The sequence below is a fragment of the Epinephelus lanceolatus genome, chromosome 10 (assembly GCF_041903045.1).
Source record: "Epinephelus lanceolatus isolate andai-2023 chromosome 10, ASM4190304v1, whole genome shotgun sequence".
In the NCBI taxonomy this organism is placed as follows: domain Eukaryota; kingdom Metazoa; phylum Chordata; class Actinopteri; order Perciformes; family Serranidae; genus Epinephelus; species Epinephelus lanceolatus.
Window position 1 is genome coordinate 32,614,653 of NC_135743.1, and position 24,755 is coordinate 32,639,407.

The 24,755-nt window shown below is 40.0% G+C and overlaps 1 protein-coding gene across 1 annotated transcript; it reads left to right on the top strand.

Annotated features, from left to right (window-relative positions):
- On the top strand, nucleotides 1-24,454 carry LOC117265649 (galanin receptor type 1-like). The gene is made up of 3 exons (XM_033640245.2): nucleotides 1-1,003; nucleotides 1,082-1,147; nucleotides 17,046-24,454. The coding sequence occupies exons 1-3, from the start codon at nucleotides 335-337 to the stop codon at nucleotides 17,364-17,366; spliced, it is 1,056 nt and encodes a 351-aa protein (XP_033496136.1). The 5' UTR covers nucleotides 1-334; the 3' UTR covers nucleotides 17,367-24,454.
- The last annotated feature ends 301 nt before the right edge of the window (nucleotides 24,455-24,755 follow it).

Genomic DNA, 24,755 nt, shown 5'->3' on the forward strand with positions numbered 1-24,755 from the left:
TGAGCGGCGCCGGAGCGCAGACGCATCAGGTGCGCACAAGGACGGTCTCCAAGGCGCGGAGCGGAGACTGATGCATGCCGTACAGAGCAATAGATAGCTTTGTTTTACGCCTATTATTGATGTGATGTGTAAGAATAAAACGAGGGATTTGCCGAAACCGTAAGACAAAGAGAACAGTGTCTACAGGAGCGCTCATGGAGACGCACCAGACCACAAACCCGTGCGCTTAAAACTGTCATGAAGCAGTAGCAGTAGCAGTAGCAGCAGGACGCAGACCTCCCATAAGGTCATTTTCATAACGTTTCAAGCTCATCTAAAGGGGGAAAAATTAATCATGAACTTATCGGAGTCTGTTTGGCTCTGGGAAGAGCCGTGGAACCTCAGCAGAGCGGAGGAGGAAGATGACCAGAAACTTTTATTCGGGATCGGCACGGATAATTTCATCACGCTGCTGGTTTTCGGGCTCATCTTTACGCTCGGCGTGCTGGGCAACTCCATGGTGATCACCGTGCTGGCCCGGAGCAAACCGGGGAAACCACGGAGCACCACCAACATATTCATCCTCAACCTGAGCATAGCAGACCTGTCCTACCTGCTCTTCTGCATCCCTTTCCAGTCCACCATCTACATGATGCCGACGTGGGTTCTGGGCGCCTTCATTTGCAAATTCATCCACTATTTCTTCACCGTGTCCATGCTGGTGAGCATCTTCACTCTGTCTGCCATGTCCGTGGACCGGTACATTGCCATCGTGCACTCCAGAAAGTCCTCTTCTATCCGGGTGGCGAAGCATGCCTTGATCGGGGTGGTGGTGATTTGGATACTCTCTCTGGCCATGGCTGCGCCCGTCATGTATTACCAGAATATTTTTCACAGAGGGGAGAATCACACCTTCTGCTGGGAAGTGTGGCCAGATCAAAACCAGAAGAAAATCTATGTCGTTTGCACGTTTGTTTTTGGTTATGTGTTGCCCCTGCTGCTGATTTCCTTCTGCTATGCAAAGGTAAGGAAAGCATATTGATTATGGTAATTTCCAAGATATCAAAAACTATATAGCTTACCTCTATTTTCTTGCTTACAGGTTTTAAATCACTTGCACAAAAAGCTAAGAAATATGTCCAAAAAGTCAGAGGCATCAAAGAAAAAGGTATGTACTAAGTGGTTTTACAGGGGGAGTGGGAGTGTCATGGATTACAGCAATATGTTGGCAAACTTGTCCAACTGTAATCAGTAACAAACACTGAATAAACACTGGAGAGCAGATACACAGATGGGGTGATTTGTTACCTGTTGACTTACTGACAATGACATCAACTTGCATCTGAGTTAAAATTGATAAACAATATGACTGTGATATGGCACAATTTTAAGTTCTTACTCTGTGAAAGAATTCTAGTCATCATTATTCTCAACAACATGGGCGGATTATGAGACAATGTGCCCCTGAGCATAAGGCCCCACCACCTCTCCTACACAGGAGCAAGACACAGAATTGTTTTGCATGGCTTTGTACTTGTAGACACCTTCTGTGGTTTTGTGTCTCTCAGTGGTAATTTTGTGTGACCTTGTGGTTGTGGCTCAAGAGGTAAAGCGAGTCAATCAGAAGATCGGTGGCTCGATCCCCGCCTCCTCCACTTCGCATGTCTAAGTGCCCTTGGGCAAGGTACTGAACCCCACATTGCTCCTGGTGGCTGTTCCATAGGTGTGTGAGTGCATGTGAATGTTTAAGCTGAGTAGCAGGTGGCACCTTGCATGGGTAGCCTCGGCCACTGGTGTGTGAATGTGTGTGTGAATGTGACATATAGCGTTCAAGCGCTTCAAGTGGTTGGAAGACAAGAGAGGCGCTATACAAGTGCAGGTCCATTTACCATCCATTTGTCTTGTGTTTCTTTGCAGTCATTTTGAATCTTTTTGAGGTCATTTAGTTTCTCTAAGGGGTATAATTTTGTCTGCTTCGGTCATTTGTTTTCTCTTTGTCGTTATTTTGTGTATCTCTGAAGTAATTTTGTGTCTCACTGGTGTATATTTGTGTCTTTTTTGGTCATTTTCTTTCTCTTTGTTGTTGTTCTGCGTCTCTTTATAGATCATTTGCATCTCTTTGTGGTCGTTTTGTGTCTCTCTGGGGTATATTTTAGTCTTTTTTGGTGGTTTTGTGTCTCTTTGAGGTCATTTTGTTTCTCTTAGGGTGTATTTTTGTCTGCTTTGGTCATTTATTTTCTCTTTGTAGATGTTTTGTGTCTCTTCGTGGTTCCTGTGCATCTCTGTTTGTAGTAATTTTGTGTCTCTTAGGGGTATATTTCTGTATTTTTTTTGGGTTGTTTTGTTTCTGTTTGTAGTCGTTATGCATCTCCCCGTAGTTCCTTTGGATCTCTTTGTAGTTGTCTTGTGTCTTTTTTGGTCATTTTGTTTCTCTTTGTAGTTGTTTTGCATGTCTTTGTAGTTCCTCTACAGCTTTTTGTGGTCATTTTGTGTCTCGTCATGTCTTTTTGTAATTCCTTTGCATCTCCTTGTTGCTTTTTGCATCTCTTTAAATGTGAATTTGTGTCTTTAAGGTATGTTTGTGTCTCTTTGTAGTCATTCTGCATCTCTTTGTAGTTCCTTTACATCTTTTTGTGGTAATTTTGTGTCTCTTTGTTGTCACTTTGTGTTACTTCGTCGTTCCTTTGTATGTATTTGTTGTTTTTTGCATCTCTTTAAATGTGAATTTGTGTGTCTTTAAGGTATATTTGTGTCTCTTTGTAGTTATTTTGCACCTCTGGTCATTTTGAGTCTCTTCCGGTTGACACATGTTCATTTGAGTGACATTTAGCAGCGTTTTTTTTTTTTTTTTAAGAAAAGGCACACCCAAGTTGTACCTTCCATTAATCTGGATCAGTGTTTTCCACAGTTAACTAAACAGCAGCCTTTTTCTTCTCTGGACATATGTTTTGATTCAAAGCAGGGGTCAGTGTTCTTAGCCTTTAGGGAGATATATATCACAGCTACAATGACCTACAGCCCTGCGCACATTATTCAGTAAGGGGCTATCTGCACCATATGCTGCAAGGTTTCCTCCAATTCAACCAACAGTTGGAGGATTTCCATCGTCTCTATTTTTCCTTGGGGCCAAAATGATGAGTATTACTGTTATAATGCTTACTGTTAACCGGCGCACTTGAGCAAAGTGGCCGAAAGGCAATGTGCAATCAAACCGCCATCTAGCCTTCATTATTCCTGGTGGAGGTCATTTAGCTTCCCTGAGAGCCAGTTATCCTCTGTCTGTCTGTCTGTCTGCCTGTCTGTCTGTCTGTCTGTCTGTCTGTCTGTCCATTGTCCTTCAGGGCCGGTCAGTGTAGCAGCCCAATCCGATAACAAACAGCCTTGAAACCAAGAGTGCAGACTGCGTGTCTGCTGGAAGGGAAGGAATTGGTGAAAATGTGCTTTGATGTGCACCTCCCTACACGCACGCTTTATTGCACGAGGCTTACAATAGGAATTTCACATGTTCTCATGATTTACAGTTCTCACTGTGCAGAGTGCTGATCCAAAATACACAGAGGGAATGTGACACTGAAAGCTTTGTGACAAACGCTTGACAAACAGTGCATTAAAGCTGGACTGTAATACATAAATTACCTCGGTAGGATAGCTACTGTTAAACTATAACTGATGTCACAACAGACTGTTTGCACACACATATTAAATCTGAGAAAAGTACTAACAACTTCAACGAATAATTTTACTTTGATAGCAGCAACATGCAGATTTATTTTTCTATGAATATACAAGTATGGTGCCAAAATCTGAGTTTCTTTGGCAGTGTGTCTCTGTTTTGTCCAATGTGTGTCAAAGAAAATGTTTAATTATAAGAAGGCTAATGCACAGTATGGCAAGGTGCAGTATGTTCCCAATGGACAATGAATAATACATGTGCATTTGGAGGCAAATAGATTAGATGATTTGTTTCTTCTGTGTATTATTGTACCTTTATTTGTGCCAGTAGGTTTGTTGGGTGTGCATACTCATATACACTACAGCAATGACCTGTTTAGAGGTTCAAATACACTCCCATTTGCACCAGAAATTTACCATTTACATAGTCTCTTTCAAAATAAACGCACTACGCACTACACCACAAATTGACGTTTTTTTCCCTTCAACAACACAAACATGTGGTTGGGTTTAGGACAGAATAATAAGGTTTGGCTTTATAATTTTACGGGGCGGGTGAAGGTCGGTGTTTGTTGGACCCATCCATCACCCCTCCCACCTACTTTACTTGGACTTTCGCCGCCTTAACTTTCGTTCTTGTCCCACTGCGTTTTCCCCTGATGCTGTCCAGCACTGTTAAACTATAACAGCAACCAGCTGCGTATCGTGCTGATGTTAAAGGATGGCTTTTTTGTCAGTGTCTGACGCTGCAAGTCACTGCTCAAAAGCTAGATTTCGACGACTTCAGAGTGAGACCAGGTTGAACAACACAACAACACAACAAAGATACCTACTGTGCTCTAGTGAACATTAACACTAATGTCGGTGAAGATTCTCAGTCATCCAGGTTATGGTAATCGTAAGTGCTATATCATAGGCAACTGGACTTGCTTGCGTTTCTTGAAGACGTTTCGCTTCTCATCCAAGAAGCTTCTTCAGTTCTGAACTGAACGATTAGCACAAATGAATATGAACCTTTTCTGCTAAAGAGTTCAGTGCCTAAAACCATAATTTTACCTAACATAACATGTTTGTTTGATCTCACGCCCTCTTGACTTTAGCAATTTGTTTGCTTTCCTCACTTCTGTTTCTTATGCACTAAGCTGGGCTGCCAATTACAGTGATTTTATTCACCAATGGCCTCAGCTGTCTGACGCCATACAAGAAAAAGAAAAGGGCTGACTAGTGCCAAGGCCCAACATTGACCAATCCATTTGCACCACTGGTACCACCACTAGCTTGGTGTGTCAGGGCCCTTAAGGCAGCAACACACTAATCTGACTTAAGTATAACATTTCGTGATTTTCAACGCAATTTGACAAAATCAAAAAAAGACTTGCAACTCAACTTGGACTTTAACACCAATGACTCTCTTGAACCTTTTGACATAATAATACTTGGTACCTTACCCCATGGCCAAGTAATAAAAATTATGTTTAAAAAGTGTGCCACAAGTCATTTAATTTCCTGAATCAGCTAACCTCAACACTATTCATTCACATTGAGACAGCTCTTAATTACAAAGATCCCTGAGCAGCCAGTCAAGTTGCAGAAGAAACATAAAAAAAATAGCGTTATGTTACTGTGCACCAGTTGGGAAAAAATGATACCAAAGATAACTTCGTTCATGTACAAAATCTATGCGGTAGTCACCCAAGTACAAATTGCAGCACAACTTTCTGTTGCTTCTCCCCACAGAATTGGGTTAATTATTCACTAGATAAATTGATGCGATTAACACTCACTCAAAATGTATCATGAAGGTTTCTTGTTACATCTTCATTGTGAATCTTTAGGCTATTCATTCGTTTTTTTTTTATTTTTCAAGAACTTTTAGGCTATTTTATTTACATGAATGATTAAGCCCTTTGACAAGAAATGCTAAGTTAATAACATTGACTTCATGCTGAGGCTCTGGCTAAGGGGACTCTTGAGCCCTTGGGCCCTGTAGGCTCATGCCTGGTAGGCTTGTTTGGTAATATAACCCATGGTTTTTAAGACAAAATATGTTGTCCATACCCAGGTGATTTTTGTGTCTAGACCTAACCACACCTTCACCACAGCACTGTTGCAAACAAAAATTGTCCATGTTTCTGTGACAAAATAATGTACTAATGTATTAGTGGTTTGCAAAAACATACAGTACAAACATTTTTCTGGCGACTGGGTTGGTTTCCTCCTGCTTCTAGTCTTGCTAAGCTATGCTAACTATCTCCTGGATGTATCTCCATACTTACTGTACAGACATGAGAATGATATCAATCTTTCATCTCCCAAAATGTGAAATTATTCATTTGAGCCTAAACTAGGAAAACTGTTCTGAACCAGGGTACTGTTATTAAATAGTTATGATGCTGGTATCAAGTTTGCAAGCTGCTTTTATGTGCTATCATAAAGGATTAGCTAATGATACGCAATTTACAGCGGGGCAAGACACCCACTGACCATTTTCTAATTCACAATAAAAATAAATTGACACTGGGAATTTTCTTTTGTCCTTTCAAAATACAACTTTGTTATTTTAAAAAGTGCCAAACAGAGGCCAGGGCTAGTTATGTATATCAGTTATTAATGTTTGTTTATTTACTGGCCCTTGGCTTCCTGTCATTTTTGCAGCTCCCCCCACTCCGGTCAAAGCAAGTTGAGTATCCCTGCATTAGCAGATGTGTCATACAAGCAGGGGATGCTTTTCACAAAAGATCAAATGAGACAAATAAATTGCAACAGGCCACACAGTGTCCTCGGTGAAAAGTGGGAACAATTTGCTCAAATAAGTCTTTAATCAATAGTTTGTGTGGTTCACCCTGGAGCTCAGCAGCAGGCCTGTGAAATACAATGTTGGTGACAGCTGGAGAGAGCAAGGTTACTCCCACTGCTGTTTTGAAATACATCGAGTCAAACTTTTTATCACCCTCCGGCCCCCACAGCAGGACTCAGGCAGCCTCCAATAGGCGAGTCAGACAACGCTGAATCTAAAAAGAAAAACAAAATAGTTGTAAATCTTCCTTAATCTGTTTGGAAATCCTTTCGTGTGTGGATGTGACAAAGCCATTTAAAACAAATCTCTTCCCCCCTCTGGTTTTATATCATGTTAAGATAAAGAAACCTGAAATACCATTAGGTTTTATGACTCTTGGGAATACCAGAGTGTTGGAGTTCAGTTTACTTGGCAAACAGTAGTGTTTATAATAGATTCTCAGTGTAGGAGCAGAGGTTAAAAACCCAGCAATTAGCACCGCAGATTTAGGAGTTTTCTCTCAGTGATACGAGTCAGAAAGGCATCCAGGCGGAGCACACAGATGGTTATGAATAATTAGGGAAATGAATATTTGGCCAAGTCGTCGTGAAATTGTGTAACAGCATCTGTAAACTGAGAAAGGGACAGCTAACAAGCAAACAGCTGCAGAGATGAGTGTTACTATCCTGAACTGAGTGCTACTATGCTTGAATACTGAAACAAGGAGATGGATCATTGTGAACTTCATATTTCGATATCAAAAATACATCCTATTAGCTTTTCTTTTTTTTTTTAAGTCTTTCAGTGACCAGCTATCAGCCTTAGACAAAACATAGTTTAGTCAGAGACAGTGTGGCTGGAGAAGAGAGGCTGAAGGCATGAGTTTTATTAGCTCTGTCTTCCTGTGGCGATGCTGCTGTTTATATTAGCCTAACTGAGGGCCCTCAGGGGGTTGAGGTGAAGATATGAATGTGTTATTGAGGCTATCCAAACAAAGCATGGTTATTAACAGGCGGCTCAGCTTGGGAACACTTCCCCAGCTACTGTGTCTTTGCGTGTGTGTGTGTGTGTATATGTGTGTGTGTGTGCTTGCTGTTATGGTATCTCTTGCCAATATTGACCCATCATTTTAAATTGAATATGGCCCACTCAGTGACATTTATCTCTGATATGATCGATAAGCTTTATTATAAAACAGATCGATGCTGGACTCTACTGTGAGAATTTGACTTTGAAATGATGATTGTGAAGGATTTCATTGGACTGCACAAATATTTGCACATCTTATCATTATTGTCATGCTGCTTATCAGTGGAGAGTTTCAGGCTAAACTGTACCCACAGTTATTCTATTTTGGTCTGAGTTGAAAAGTTTAGAGAGTGTTTGTTTTTTTTTTTGCCATAGACCTTTTGACATTCTTCTGTGGTCATTATATATCATTTTTAGAAAATTGATTAAGTCTTTTTGTGGCCACTTAGGGGCAGTTCAACAAGCTGTTAACACATCATTATTGTTAATACATCTTTGTTTTATGATGATGTTAATGGGAACATGTTAGCAAACAGTCATCTTTTTACACATCCAGCAGACAGAGCAACATTAACATTTATTTGTCAAGGTGCTTCTGGACACCTGATGATTTCAAAGTGGGGTTGTATGAGTTACTTACATAATCAGTGTATTACATACAGTAGCAGTAGGCATGCTCTCAGTTTGGAGAAGTAGGCAGTGAAGCTAAGCAAATCCTAGAAAATGCTATTACTTTAAGTGTACACTGTATATAGAATATTTTCACCACTTAACCATGCCATCAGACAGCAATTCCTGATGAAGAACTTAAGCCGCTATATTGCTTTTGGGGTGCTGTGGGGGTCAAAGGGTACAGATGACCCCGCCCCAAAGCTGAGGGAGGACCCATGAATATGCCTATGGTTGGCTCCTAAATAGAAGTACAACAATTGACTTACTAACCTAACTGACAATACAAGTTATATTTATTTACATAATAAATAAATGCAATCTTGACAAATGACAAAAACTCTGTCTGTGTGTCTGTTCCACGTTTTTCTCCTCACTGACTTGGTCAATCCATGTGAAATTTGGCACAGTGGTAGAGGGTCATGGGAGGATGCGAATGAAGCAATATTACATCAATTGGCCAAAGGGGGGCGCTATAGCAACCGACTGAAATTGCAAACTCTGAATGGGCATATCTCATGCCCTGTATGTCGTAGAGACATGAAACTTTGCAGAGATGCCTCTTTTTGAAAAACACCTAAAATTGATCTCTTCCTAGGAAGTTTGACCGATCTGCATGAAACTCAGTGAACATAATCTAGGGACCAATATCTAAAGTTCCCTCTTGGCAAAAGTTGGAAAACTTACTAAAACTGAGCTTCTATAAGGTAATGACTTTAACTATCTGCCTTTCAACGTGCTACCTGAAGTATTAATGTACTGGTACTACTGTACTTTCAATAAAGCAATCGTACTATCAAATTCACAAAAACTCTGTCTGAATACATTGCTCTTCTTAATGGGTTCAGTTGACTATTTAATCTGCAATTTCCTATGACCTGTATCCCAAACACACACCATGTGAAACTGTACATGGGCAACTGTGCACTCAATGGGTATGGACTAGTTTTATTATTAAAAAAACACTTCAACATGCCATCTGATACGCCCCTCCCCAACCATGTTATGCTATCTTGTCAGGAAAGGGGCCAAATAATGCTCCACAGTTATGCTCAATTTTGTCGAGGAAGGAAAATTGCCTCAGCAGTCTTGGACTTGCATAAATTGAGTGTGACCGGAAAACTGAGAGTTGACAACCATACTTCGGTTTTAGTTCACTGTCACAGGAGAGTGTGTAAAGCTGCCAGTATCTGAACGTAAGAAGCTGCAGTAAGAGTATTTTGGGGTACTTTTATAGTACTTTTCTATTAAAAATGACTCAAACTGATTAGTCGACTACTAAAATAGTCACTGATTATTTTAATAGTCAATTAGTCATCGATTAGTCGACTAATCGTGGCAGACCTAATTTACAAATGATACAAATATACAAATGATGCTGATGAGCGCAGTGAGACTGAACCAATCTAAAGCAGAACACACTTTTGTGTATTATTCGGAGACTTTGATATTTTACATTTTCTGACATGTTTTTATCCTGTTTGATACAAAAACAGATCAAACATCTTTAACCCTTCGTCTCCGTCATTACAAGCCCATGTTTTTTCGACAAGTTTTATTCAAAGCTGTAGAAATGTAACTTTCTGAGTGCAGCATGTATTCCTGATGTGTGAAATGACAAGACAAGACATTTGAAACCTCTATTTGATATAATAATGTTCCTCATAAAAGATTACATCATGGAATATTTCACTTCACTGTCACTTTGGTAAAGTGCTGGAACAAGTATGGAACATTGTCACTGTGTGAAAGGAATGTTCTTTTCTGTGCTGCTGAAGGAGAAATGTAGTGGGACTGTGGAAACATAAGATTCAATTGGTCGGAGAATCTGGCGGCTTCAATAGGGCAGCATCAATTCAACATTGGTCATCAAAAGCCTGTATTATTCTTTCTGTCTCACTCTTCCTGTAGCTTTTCTCCTCAACATGTCACTTTCCATCAGTGTAATTTCTGATTACATGCTCAATTGACTAGATCTGACATGTGTTTAAATGTTCGTTTTATGATTTCTAACTTTCATTGAACTAAAGTACAGAGGAAGCAGCATTATTTTTTATTTTATTTTCAATCAATGGGAACTAATTACTTTAGGAGTAAATCTACTTAGACATGCAGTGGAGGGGCTTAGCAGATCAGACAGCATGTAATTAGTTTTTTGATGACACGTTCCAGCTGTAGCCTTTGGCTTTACTGATAATCTTGCCTGAAATAATAACATCCACCGCTTTCTTCTGAGGCATTTCATAAAATTGGTTTGCCATAATTGTCACATTAAGTTAGCAAAATTCATATGCAGCACATCTGGTCATCCTATCAGAACACTGTGTTAAATTGCATCTTATTTTTGTATCAAAACTGCAAGAGAAAATATGTGTACTGCTGTATATGAATATGGATCTCAGTCTGTCCGGTGGTGAGGCATCCTATTCGGCCACTGTCCGGTCACTACTGACATCTTACATAGGCAGTTGTTTTCCAGGTGGTGTTTTTTTTTTTTTTTTTTTTTAAATTCTTGTCATTGTTAAACATATAAAGGCCCAAGGCCCAAAGAGCATTATGGATAAGAAGCTTCAATACAGATCTACAGAATCCTTGTAAGTCTAAAGGCCCAGACACACCAAACCGCCATTAGAGAGCTAGCGGTAATGAGAGCCCCCTACGCTCATACTTTCTGCGCCTGCGGGACAGGACATACCCCTCCATACCAGCAGACAGCAGTCGTCTGTAATCGTCACCCAAAAAGGGAAACCGGAAAACCGTATTGATGCTAATTTGCCAGTTAGCATATTAACAACAACAACAATAGACTGTTTATAAAGAGGGACAACGTGTCTCCACTTCCTCTCACTGTACAAAAATTAAACCAAAGTAGCCTGGATACGGACACTGCCATCTTGTACTGGTCTGTGCAGTAGGAAGTGGAAGCAGGTTATCTGACCCAGTTGTGAGCACACTGATTGACAGTCCATCTGACAATCATGTGGCTACACCGCATACCTATACAGTAGCATCAAAGAACTAATTAAAACTGAACTTATCAGAATGACAAACATACATCAGCATGATAGGAGCTACCTAAAATGACAGAAACCATCAATGGAAAAAATATTTTACATGTGCTTTAATTATTTAGTTTGGCTTGTGTCCCATCCAATAACATTTTTATGACCAATACTGCAGCCAGCCACCAGGGGGCTATCAAGACGTTTTGGCTTCACTTTTGGGGAGCTGTCCTGTCGTCCATCTTTATATTCATTGTACAAGTGAATAATTATGATATGAGGATGATCTAAACATCTACAGGACTGCAGCTGGACTTACTGATTGAAATGTCAAGAGGATAGTGTGATTTATGTGGTGTTGTGAAGTTTTATAAAATTAAATTATGGGTTTAATGCACCTGGGTCCACTGTACAGTGTACTGGTTTAAGAAGGAACTTCAGTACAGCTAATATTCAGTGTAATATCAGTCAAGCTGCACTAATCAATATTTGTATATCAATATTGGATCAAGTGACTATGTGCAATGTGAAAGGAGTCATTATTTTTATTAGAATTATTTCTAATTCTTTTCGGCCCGACTTATTATTAACCTTCTTTTCAGCCGTAGCAAGCAGACATTTTCAGTGAGTATAAACTGAAACCAAATACCCGCCCAGTACCAAATGGCAGATGGACAACGTTAGTCACTAGCTGACGAACATGGTGGATCATTTAGTAGCTGAAGAGCCAGATATTTTCTCAGGAGTTGGTAAACATGGCAAAAGGAGAGAAAATAGGACCTGAGTTTGTCACACTGACAGAACCACGACTCCATATAAATGCTATTGTTGCTCTGCAGTGTTTAAATAGGCAAGTTTTGCTTACACCATTGTCATGAGTACAGGATTATACCATACAACAACAACAAGACATTATGCAGCTTTATTGGGAAACACTTTGGAGGATTTTGCCCAATTTCGCCCTTATGTAATGACAAAAAATGACCATGCCAACATACCTGCATACACCAGGCTTTATAATATCATCATAATCATATATACCAGTAACTCAGTGTACAGTAGATGATGTTCTGTATTCAGGTTCATTTCAGTATCTTATGTAACAACTGTGTATTTATCTCCTTTGAAAAGTAAAGCCAAAATCATTCTTAAAAAATAATTAAATAATTATTCACTACAGGTGTAACAAGGTAAGTTTGTCATCCATAGGTGATATACGGAGAAGTTTTTTAGCACAGGATGGTGTAAGGATAAAGAGTTATAGAGCAGCAGCAGAATAATAACAAAAGCAAGTTGGCTGTTGTGTGTATTGTAATGGTTTGTTTGTTGCTCAAGTCTTTTCTGTTACATTCCTTGGGTGTTTCTGTCAACTAATTTAAAAGTAATTATTTTTTTAATATACCTTCAGATGCACTTTTCTTAAAGGTTCTCTAAGTCTTCCTAAGCTTGAAAAGTTTTTGTCACATACAGCAAACATCTTCTCACGATCCACTCGCTACATGTCCTCTGAATATGCTGTGAAAACGTTCGGTCCGCAAATGGCAACAAAAACACTGTGGTCCAGGTTGCACCAACGAGCCAGTGCGAGACCAGCGAGAAAGCAAGCACACACATGAACGCAGTGCCCATGTCTCATGGTCTCGCGCAAGCACGCACAAGTGAGCGCGGTGCCCAGAGAGGCAGTTAGAGCTACAGGCTACAATGAGGCTAAAAGGCGAGCTAGCTCCGTTGTGTTTTGTCGAACGTAAACAGAAGTGAAGTGTTTTTGTTGCCATTTGCAGAGCCTGGGCTGCCTACAGAGACCGGACTCTTTCACAGCATATTCAGAGGACATGTGGCTAGCGGATCGTGAGGAGATGTTTGCTGTATGTGACAAAAACTTTTCAAGCTTAGGAAGACTTAGACAGCCTTTAAAACTAAACACACACAGTATTATATGTACAATATGCAGAATGCAACACAGACCTCCTGTGTTAAGAGTTAATGTTAATACTGTTTATTACTTTTCGACAAATGAATACGACAACAACTACAACAATAAAATTATATTTCACAGCGAGAATTTTGATTGTCTCTGTGTCATCAGGCAGGCATCAAGACAGTGCAGCAGATGTTTTTTTGCAGCCAACTGAAGAAGCAGCTGTTTTTCTTTTTGACCTCTATAAAGGCAAAGGAGGACTCATCACAGCACAAGTAACAGTGAACCACAGTGTGAATGGTCCTGATGGTTCAGATACAGGTCGACATGAATAATCATCCCTAGGAGGAAATATAACAGCAGAGTCTTGTTCTCTGATCTGTTCAATGTCCTCCTCCAGAGCAGGCTCCTCATTCATACTTTCAGCAGAGGTGGTTTCCGCCTCTGCACCATCCACCACGTCTGCTGGCTGGATGCAGTCTTGATAATGTTCATATTTACAGACACTTCTGTGTGAACCTGAGGCTGAAACAACGCACAGATCTCTCCTGCTGCAACATCAGTGATGGTGTTCAGCACTTATGCTCAAAGCAGTTGAGCTTCTTCACCAGGATGTCCTGAGTGTAACCCTGTCTAACCTTCTCCAGGATAGACAGGACCATGTTGCCTGTGGTGGAGCAGGAGAAGGTGACATTAATGAGCAAAGTGGACAGAGCAGCAGGGACACGGTCCTCAACAGCTTTTGTGACCCCAACAGCCATTTTGCTGAGCTGCTGGGAGGGCATGTTGAGGGAGGTGTTTTTAGAAGGTAACCAGAAGCCCAGCAAGACCTTTTGGAACCACCTCCATCACCACCTCCTGTGGGCTGAGCAGTTTGGAGCTGGGGGCCTCCTGGTGCTGCTCTGTCAGGCTCCAGGCGTACTTCCGAGCCTGGCTGATGATCCTGTAGTGTCTGTAGGACACAGTCATTCAAAGTTTGAAAAAGAGACATCACTACCACTGTGCTCTAACTGAGAGTAAATCTGTGTAAAATACGACTCACTGAAACTGAGGAGGGACCTGTGCACAGCTGAGCAGCCTTCTGCTGGTGTTCACTTTCCACACCTGAAACAATTAGAGAGATATGAAGAGTTACAGAATAAAGCCAGTGTCATGTAGGAGAGTTGACTCAATCTACTGTTGAGTCTCAGGATTGTGTTCTCATCAAGATCCTCCAGTTCAAACTCTCAGAACCTGAAAACACAGCGTCAACCCAGTCACCAGAAAAAATGTGGTACTAAACATGTCTGCAAACCACAAATACGTAACATTTGTGTGTTTAGGTTTAGGCACAAAAACACTTGCTGTGGTTTGGAAAAGATCATGGTTTGGTTAAAATACCCTGTCTGGAGGGGGCACAATCCCTGCAGGAAAGACAGCAACATCTCAGTAAAAACAACAGCTCTTTGTGACACTTTCCCTGCCAATGGGTCGTTACAAAACACCCACGTTTGAAGTCCGAAAAGCTCGACTATCGACTAGTTGCTTCAAAACACCCACGTTATGAGCTTAAAAGTGGAAGCCGATGGAAACACTGCAATGACTCTAAAATGTCTCCCCCTAGGTGACACGCCATCTACTGTCCGTTTTGCCTCCTGATGACAAAGTCTGCTCATACACTATGTCTCTTTAGAAACATTAATATGATGTGTGTGAAATGTGCAAATGTAACTTATTTGGTGTTTGCAGAGGCGTATAATTTTCTTGTGGTGACAGGGCTGTTACTGTTCCTAGCTTCCTCATTTCAGATTGGAGAGATATGAGCAGAGATAAAGCAGGGCTGGACAGTGTGTGTGCGTGTGTGTCTCAGTAACTCACTGCACTCTCAGTGTGGTTCTGGTCTCCTCCACCAGCAGCTCAGTTGGAGCTGTTTTTTCTGCTGAAGCCTCAAAAGTTCAGTCACCAGGACGATCTAAACAAACACACAAATGATCAGGCGTTTTTTTTTGTTTGAAGACACAGTGTATGAGACTTTACCAGTTATTTGATATTGGTGTAGACTTTGAACTAAACTGGGTCTTACCTGAGCCTCCCAGGAGCCTGCTCATATAGGTGTGTCAAACAACACCTGCGATGGAAATAATGTCGCCTATTAGTTTGTTTGTCAGAGGTTTAACTCCATCTGAAAATGTTTACAGTCTAAAACCCTCTCACATACCCTGATGGGTCTGTAGATGCATCGGCTTCCTTCAGTAAACTCCAAGGATTTTTTTTTTTTTTTTTTGCTGTATATAAAAATACAGAATAAATTTAGGAGTCAAAGCGACAAATCTTCACGAATATTTTACGGTTCAGCAATGAACTCGAGAGTACTCAAACACAGTTGATCCTCCAGATACAAGTGAACAGTGCGAGTTGAGGTTACATGAATATGTATGATGATGACCAGACAGATCAAAAATAATGTAGTTTAGGCACACATTACATTTTATACAAATAAACATGCTGAGAATGAGCAAAAATCCTGTGCAAGACTCATTCAGTCCATGGCTCATTTTCAACTCAAGAAACTACGATTACAGTCACAAAGCTGAGCAATATTATTATTACCAAGGACCACACAAATACGTATTACAGTTTTTTCTACTAATAACAATACACCAGACTGACACTTCGATATTACATGGATTTTTATTCATTACAAATGAATGGAATAAAAATTTAATTCTGCACTGTTATGCAGTCTTAATCATTTTGTAAACATGATAAGAATAAAATGCACATTTAGAGTAAACACTGTGGCTGTGTGGCACTGCAACCTACTGGGAAGTAAAGTTACAGACAAGATTAAAATAAAGAACTCTATTTGTCACTACAAGTTTCTGGAAGCAAGACATTGGCACCAGGTTCATAGATGTGTTCATCACTGACATAAAGAGGAATAAACATTTTATATATATATATATATATATATATATATATGTCAATAATCAGATGATGAACATATCTTTGAACACACTGATGCCAATGTCTTGCTTCCTGAAACTTGTAGTGTTAATAAAGCCACTCTCTAAATCAAAGCTGTAGAATCAGCGATATATAAATATCAGAAGTGATGATCAGAAATCAGAAATACTTTATTGATACCTGAGGGGAAATTTTGATACATTACAGTCATCCTCATTTATAGCAAAACGAATTATAAGACAATAGGAATAAGAGGTATGAAATATGGCATGAAGTATGTAAATATAAAAATGTGTGCATTATGCCACAATGTTTAAAACTAGAAGGTACGTTTTTAAGAAATGCAAAAATGTGTGTATTATGCTACAATGTAATAAGTATAAATATGTGTGTCTGTACGTGTGTGCATCATGCATTCAAGAGTAGTGTAAGTACGAATAAATGAGGATACTGGATATTTCACAGTTAAATAACTTCTGTATTGGGGCAGTTGAATTATTGCACCAATTACTACAGTTAAGACAGTGCTGTACAGAATTACTGTAATGCTAAGTCATTATTGCACAGTTGAGAATATGATAAATTAAATTCTGGCATTTTTACTGCTGATGGGTGAATTAAGTCCATGCGCCAGTCCATTGACTCAAACTGTCTGACACTCGAGGGAGAAGTTGAAAAGTTTGATGGCCTCAGGCAGGAATGACTTCCTGTGGGGCTCTGTGGTGCATTTTGGAGGGAGAGTACCTATTGCTTTTGTTGGTTGGGTTAGTTAGGTTTAGGCAAGAGAAGTGGGACTGGTAAGGGTTAGAATGTCAGGGTAAACCAATGAGAGGCAGATTATGTCAGAATAGGGCAGGTCATGCCTTCACCATTTTAGGAAATGCAAATCTGCTCCCTAGAGTGTCATAATTTGGCACAAAAAACAATTGTTGCTATTTGACGAGTAAGGACTGAGAATGTGTTTGAGTACAGCGTTAACAGTTTTACCTGAGGACACTGACTAAATCTCTCTCCTATTCCTCTCTGTTCTCTGTCCCCTCTCTGTGGCTCCCAGACAGCTCAGACGGTCCTGGTGGTGGTAGTGGTGTTCTGCCTCTCTTGGCTCCCTCATCACGTTGTACACCTGTGGGTGGAATTTGGGACCTTTCCGCTGAACCAGGCCTCCTTCGTGTTACGGGTGGCTGCTCACTGCCTGGCGTACAGCAACTCATCTGTCAACCCGGTCATCTACGCCTTCCTGTCGGAGAACTTCAGAAAAGCTTACAAGCAGGTGTTCAAATGCCAGATTGGCACCAGTGACTCCCCGCTCAACGACATCAAGGACATCCGCAGCAAAGCGGACACTCCACCCTCGACTAACTGCACCAACGTCTGATTGTGGTGTCGATGGTGACATGAAAATGAATTACGGCTACTGTCACACTGAAACTCAATGTAAAGTCAAAGTGACAGAGCCATCAGACATGAGTGGGTACGTGGATTTTTTTTGATGTAGGTAAGTATGGTTGCTTGGATATTGCTACAGCTGCACTGTTCCACATAAGCGCTGTTCATTAAGGACCAGAGGAGATAAAGCCACTGTGTCTGCAGGGCATCATTACTCCCTCTTTGATCAGTCTCTGTCTCCCTCTTTCATCATAAAAACCTGTGGAGTCTGAAACTCAGGAAGATGATCCTCTCTAAAGTGAAACTCATTTTGACTGTAGACGGTGTCACATCAGAGTATATTTACAAGACAATGCATTAAAGATCAGAGGTCATTTTACTTACAGACTTCAGAAGTATTCAAATTGGTAGACCTTTTTCAAGATCATTATTGCATTGTATTTAGTCACAGCATTATCACCTGCTGAAGTAAAACTGTTGTTTGAATGTGTCGTTGGTGGTTGGTGGGATATGCGTTCAGTTTGGTTAACCTGATGTAGGGGCTGGAGGCAGCAAGTCTCTATGAAAAGAGAAGAAATGCAGCTCCTGGTAACTCCAAAATAGTCGTAAATGTACATGTAATGAATTCAGGCGATTAACATGTGGTGAAGACCATACAGCTGAATACTGCTATCCATTTCAGAGTTGGAGGGTGTGTGAGCGGGACCCTGGAAACCGGTTTCACAAAGATGGGCTCTTACTAATGGTTAGACCTCAGATAGATTTCTAAATTAATCCATTGCACAAAGCTGTCTGACTATTTGAAAGATGACTAAATTGCCAAAAACTCTGGGTAAATTAAAACTTTTTTCAAACTAAAAAATATGACTGACTGAGCCACCACATCCATCTGCTCTGCTCCCCTCACTTCAGCAGAACATTTTTGCCCTAACGGAGAAATTCAGCAGAGGCAAGGACATTTTACTGGGTAATTAAGTCAGCTTGTAATACAGAAAATTCGAGTGGCCTGAAATCTCATCACGCCAGGGCCACACCGCCTGCGGAAGCACTGCGAATAGCCTCGAAGCGCCGAGAAGTGAAGGCAGTTTCCTTTCGGCGCCCATGTTAACCGACTGTGTCAGCCACACTGGCCGCACCGCGCCGGGAAGCTCCGCGGCAGGCTCTCGATTTGCAGCGATCAGTTCGGCGTCTGGTCTATTTTCTGCACGAGCCGCGAGCGAATGTGTCAAGCCAGGCAGTGAAAAACAACAGCTGGGAGCAGAATCGCTTGTCGACGGCGTGGAGAAATGCGCGTCTGATGTGAACGGAGGTTCTCCAGCACGTGCGAGAATTTCGGTGCACTGCGCTTCGCAGGCAGTGTGGCCCTGGCGTCACACTGCACAATAGTGTAGCAAGGGAACTGCTCAATACATTTGCTGACTCATCCTTCAGACCCAGGAGGGTTTCCTTGGGCAAACATAAATGACTGATGATGTTTTCACTAAGTACATTTCCGATAGATTACTGTGGTCTCAAAAAACTCTGCCCCCTTGTCATAGCTCACTCCACAGCATTGTTAGCAGAATACAGATCATGAGCCATGTATTTGTTTTTTTGACTGTGGTTGCCTTTGGTCAGGTGTCACTGATTGCTACCATGGAAACCTGTGGCCAGTTGCACAAAACACCTTAAGATTTTCCTTACAGTCCTTGTTAAAGTTTCCTCAAAATAAGTCTTCTTCTTAATGTTTGCTTAAAATGTCCACTGCAGTATTCAGTTCACTTCAGTATTTTATCCTTGTCTTTGTCTTATACTTCTTTATCTTTATCTTTAGACCATTGCACAAAGGTGTTAGGGACCTCTGTATGTCTTAAGTGCAACATGACCAAACTTCTGGTGATAGATGAAAAAGAAAAAACTAACACACCCTGAGAGGGGTGTTCTGCGACCAGGAGAACCCACTGATACACTTTTGATTTTACACTTCAGCTGTAGTTTATTCCAACAATTGTTTTCTGTTTTCTGGTATTTGGGGATGAAATTTACTTTGTAGGTTTTGCCTTCTGTGACTGTATTGCTCCAGAACTATAATCTTTTCCTCCTCTGACCAATATGGTCTTCTTGTCTTCTTTCCTTATGCCATTTTTCGAGATGATAACAGGCATCACAAGCATGAGTCCAAGCAAACAAACAATCTCCATGGAAACTTTTACCACTGTAAGATTTCTTTGAACACAGTAAATGAGTTAACGTTTTTCCTTAATTAAGGGATGCAACTGTATAAGTCCCTCGGCTAAGGAGAAATTAAGCATTAAGTGTTACACTTAAAGAGAAAACTTAAGGTGTTTTATGCAATCCCTTAGATGCACGAGTGAGTGGACCCTACACTCTTCAATAAGTGGGTCAAAAATGACCCGTGTTAGAATCAATGTGTTTTTATGTCACTTTTGTCATTTTGGTTAAAATCATTTTTATTATATTTTGGTCCACATAACAATGATATTCATGGTTGAAATATTTTTATTTTTCAGTTTTGTTTTTTTTTTTTTTACATTTTTAACATTTTTAAAACATTTTGAAAATTGGAAACAAAAATTACACAACAGCAATGTCAACATCCATTTTGTGTGTGTGGTGTGTGTGTGTGTGTGTATGTGTGTGTGTGTGAAAGAGAGTATATGCGTGTGTGTGTGTGTGTAACTGTACAAACCTGTTCAGTTGGATTTCCAGGTGGACGACTGACACCTCCACCTGGACAATAGTCTGGGTCCTCATCGTCTGATATTTCAGATTCTGAGTCCAATCCCATAACTGCCTCTTCATTCAGCATCCTTACAACCATTTCAGCTGTATATCTCGCAGCCATAAAACTTTGGATGAGGAAACATAAAACGAAGAGAATGTTTTGAATGACAAGCAAACCTATTGATCAGTATGTAGCTATATAAATAAATGCACACATGCATCCGCGCGCACACCGACACACATGCACACACCAGATAGGGAGTATACTGCGAAACTAGAGGCCATTGTCTGTGTGGTCCACAAAATATAAATTCCAGACAGTCACAGATGATTCAAAGGTTACCATGAAATTCCATAGGAAATGAATGCGGGTCATTTTTGACCCACTTATGGAAGCGTGGGGTAGTAATACAAAAACTATAATTTTGTAAAATGTATAAAAGGTAAGTGAAAAATTTCAATGGCATGATGTCAATAACAAGTTTTTTGAGGAACAGCTGGAATATGAAATGATAACAACTTTTCATTACGAAGATATCACAAGAAAACAACCTCACCGGGTCATTTTTGACCCACTTATGCATATAAGGGTTAAGGCATATCCACATTATTGTGGAAAAACTGCATTTGCACGTGCCTTCGCAAGTATTGTGTATGTGGTGTGTTGTAACAAATTGGCTGACCTTTTGTGGGCGTAGCCAATCGCTGTCAACCATTGTTTGAACTGAAAGGTGTATGAAATACAAATCAGTTGTGTTTCTGAATTTGCATAACTGTATGTGTCATAGCAAATTAGCCTCATATTGAGACCAGACTAGACTCACAAGTCAGTCTTTAGACACTTTGCTTAACTAAAGACTGATGACTTTCTCCCTGATTTTGTGTTTAGATGGGCGGATACAATTTCAGAGTTTAAAAAAACTCCCTATGCTGCAGAACCAATAGTAAATCCGCAGGGCGGCCCTTCGGTGGCTCGCTGAACTCTTCTGCTCGTAAACATAGTCCAACTAGAAACACGTATAGTGGTACAAAATGGCTCAAGTCGCTGTACGTCCTTCATTTCCACAATCTTGTGGACTAAGCACACGTTTGATAAAACGGAGTTAAATCTCTCGGCATCCATTTTCAAGCTCTCTGTGTGTTTGTTTCCTTGTGGACGAGAAAAGGGGGAGTGCACATTTCCGGGAGGGCGTGTCCTTTTCAAAAATGCAAGAGGCGTTGCTTTGTTGCCGGCCGTTTTCGCCGGTGTGTTAAACATACTTTAGAAAGGAGTGTCCCCAGACTATCAGAAGGAGGAGATCTCTGATTGTCTGGTGGCGAGACTGAGACCAGACAAAAATATATTCTCTAAAATGTAGGTATCTAAGGCTAGCAACGTTAGCAATTTAGCTAAGGTTGCACCATTTAGTACAACATAGTTCTGGAGTAGTAAATAGCCATTGCACTGCTGTTGACCCTTGTTTTTCCACCGTAATGTGAATACACCGTTAGTTCTGTTGGCCTCAGGATAAGGCAGGTCATTCACAAGTTTTAAATAAGTCAGTCTTTATTTATGTCAAACTTCTAATTTACAATAGACTAATCTTAGAACAAAATTACAGCTTTATTAACAGTACAAGTAATGTCTTTGTGAAACCGGCTTCTGGGGTGCAGAATACAGCCATGGTACCTCCACATTATAGTCTGGCCCCTTGTTGAACGGCTACAACTTGCTCCTATTTCTTCACGTTAATGACAGGAGATGCCATGTGTGTGGACTGTGGAGTGTTTTTTGAGTTGTTGGAGCTGGGCTTAATATTAAAAGGAATGTAAAGACTAACTGCTGACGAAAGGTCGCCACTGTAGATAACAAAAAACTATCATTGTCATTGAACTGTGTGATTAAAGCCTGTATTTTGTAAATATTCAGACACTGGAGCTGATATTCACATCTGCCTGTAAAAGTCTCACTCTATTGTATTTGGCTGTTATGCTGTGTTAACAGTCCTCAGATTGTGTTGTGCTGTATAACTGAGCCTGGCTGTTGGACATACGCAGCTTGACGCTTGTTTTGCACGTTTTCTGGTAGCCATCTTTCGAACCATTACAGCAATCAAATGAAGACTTCTGATGTTGTATGCTATATGTATGTGATGTGCCATGCCTCCACGCAGCAGCTTTACACCTCAATATAACAAGATCATGAAACTTAAACAATACGAGACCTTTAACTTGGACCTACAGTATCACACCATTTTGTATGTACATCTCTGGAAGTTGTGGACTTTAAAGAACATGTCACATCCATTATTGACTTTATCTGAAAAAGGATCCTGAGCTCAGTTCAGTGTGGATTCTCAGCCTGCTACAGTGAGTCTTGGAGGGGAGCAAGTCTGCTACAGCTGATGATGACTGATTACCACCAACTTCATCCAGACAGAAGGAACAAATCAGTGTAATCAGCCGACTCTCATCTTCTCTGTCAGCGAGGATCTCGGATGTGACATTCAAGGAAAATTACGAGAGAGCGGAGGATATGCAGCTAATGACTTTGCTCACTGTAGCACTGACTGTACAGATGGTGATGCTCATTTATGCCTGCACAGGACTGAGGATGTTTTTTTGAAATGGGACGTGTGCATGGAAATGTTACCCAGGTGCTGCGAGATGATGATGATTGATGACATTATGGTGGACACATGAGACACATGTGAATTGATGGAATTTCTGTGGCAGATGATACAGATGTGGAACACGAGTGTTGTTTCCTTCAAAATACCCATATAAAGAGCACATGAACAAAATAAGATTTTGTCAGCAGGAGATGCATTGTTTAAATTTGTAACACTACATTACTGCCTGCAAATTATACAGTGTAATTATTTAGTATATAAGGAGTATCAGTATAATTCTTACTGCATACCTGCATTGAGGCACATACAGTATAGGACACAACTTTGTGTTTGAAAGAGAGTTAGAAATAAATTACACTGCAAATATTTATTTTATTAGAATTGATTTAATAATTACAGAGCACAGTAATTTATTACTGAGTAACAAGGCAGGAAAAATGGGGAGGGTGATCGATATTCCAACAAAATGAGTCTTGGCACCATTTATTTTAAAACTATAATATATTAACAAAACATGCTTACAAGAAGTGAGTTACAATGAGGGGGAAATTACAATATAAAAACTCCATTCATTATTATGGTGTTGGTGTGCCTCTGTAGCTGTAGCTATGAAATAGATGTGTCTGTGTTTTTAAAATGATAATAAAATACAGAGAAACATTTATATAGTTTTTGGCCACAGTGTGAGAACTACCTGACAATCAAAAATTGATGTTAGAGGAGAACCAAGATCAGCTTTTATGTCCCATCATATCACACAATAGAAAATTGAGGATATAATACATGTACTTTGACCCTAAAACAAACTGTGCTAAAGTTAATTAAGAATTTATAAATAAAACAAATGGCATGTCAAGATTTTATCACAAAAACAGAACAGGGAAAAACATGCATGGGGAATTCCTGCTGAGGTTATGGCCATTACATTACAGTAGCAGTATGCTGGGCTGCATCGAATAAAAGCACTGAAAATGTGAGAGAAAGCTCCTTTTAAGTCTGAGATATGCAGGTTGTAAAATAAAGCAATTTCTATAACCCATTTTTCAAGTCAATTCCAAAATAATTAGTGGATATAAGCGCTGTTAAATGAAGCATTAATTATTCCAGCATAATTACACAGTGCCATCTGTCACCCCAATCAATAGTGTTAAATAGGAAACAAAATACAGTTGAAACAGATGTTGAAGTGTACAGTAGAATTTACTATTTGGTATGCTGTATGAAAAAAAAATGAACACTGTAATTTGTGGGCTGTATTCTAAAGTGTTACCTTTAATTTTGCATTTTCCAGTTTTAGTACAAACAAAGTGAAAATGTTTCTCATGAAATGAAAGAGTTTGTTATGCTCTTTCTTCGTGGATGTTTCATAAAAAGATTCACATTTGTTTTTTAAGTTTTATTTATTTATTCATTCAAATTAGATGATACTGGTTGTGCAGCTTTTGAGTGCTTTGTGTGTTTTACTGAGGGATCCTGGTGTGTCTTTTCAACCTTGTTTCTTGTATTAATGCAGCCGTGCCGTTTACTTCAAACAATTTATCAGAGTAGGAAAAAAAAAGATATTTTCTTGTCTGTTTAACTTTCTGTGCTTGAAAATGCAACATGTGAGAAACAACTAAGGCTTTCTGAAGTACTCAATATCTGGATGGTATTTTGAATTATGTCCAGGCTTTTGATTGTGTCTTTATGCAGTGCTACTTATATTATACAATTATATTAAACTTTGTGGCATTGAGAAAAATCTTTTCACTACACGTGCTCTGCTTTTTCTTTTCTTTTCTTTTTTTTTTTTTTTTAAATTTATCATGATTGAAAATTAAAAAAAAGTGCCCTTCCATCTCATTGAGGCCTTCACTTCTAGAAAAGGAGCTTTTCTTCAGCCTCACTATCACACTGGGTTGTTTCTAAAATAGTAGTGTAGGTTCCCACCAGTTGGGTTCCCATCAGAGGTTTGGTTTTTACTGAAAACACACTTGTGGGGAACATTTCCTGGCATCAGCCAATCTCGATGATCCCTAAGAGGAAACAGCATGCCTTCCCAT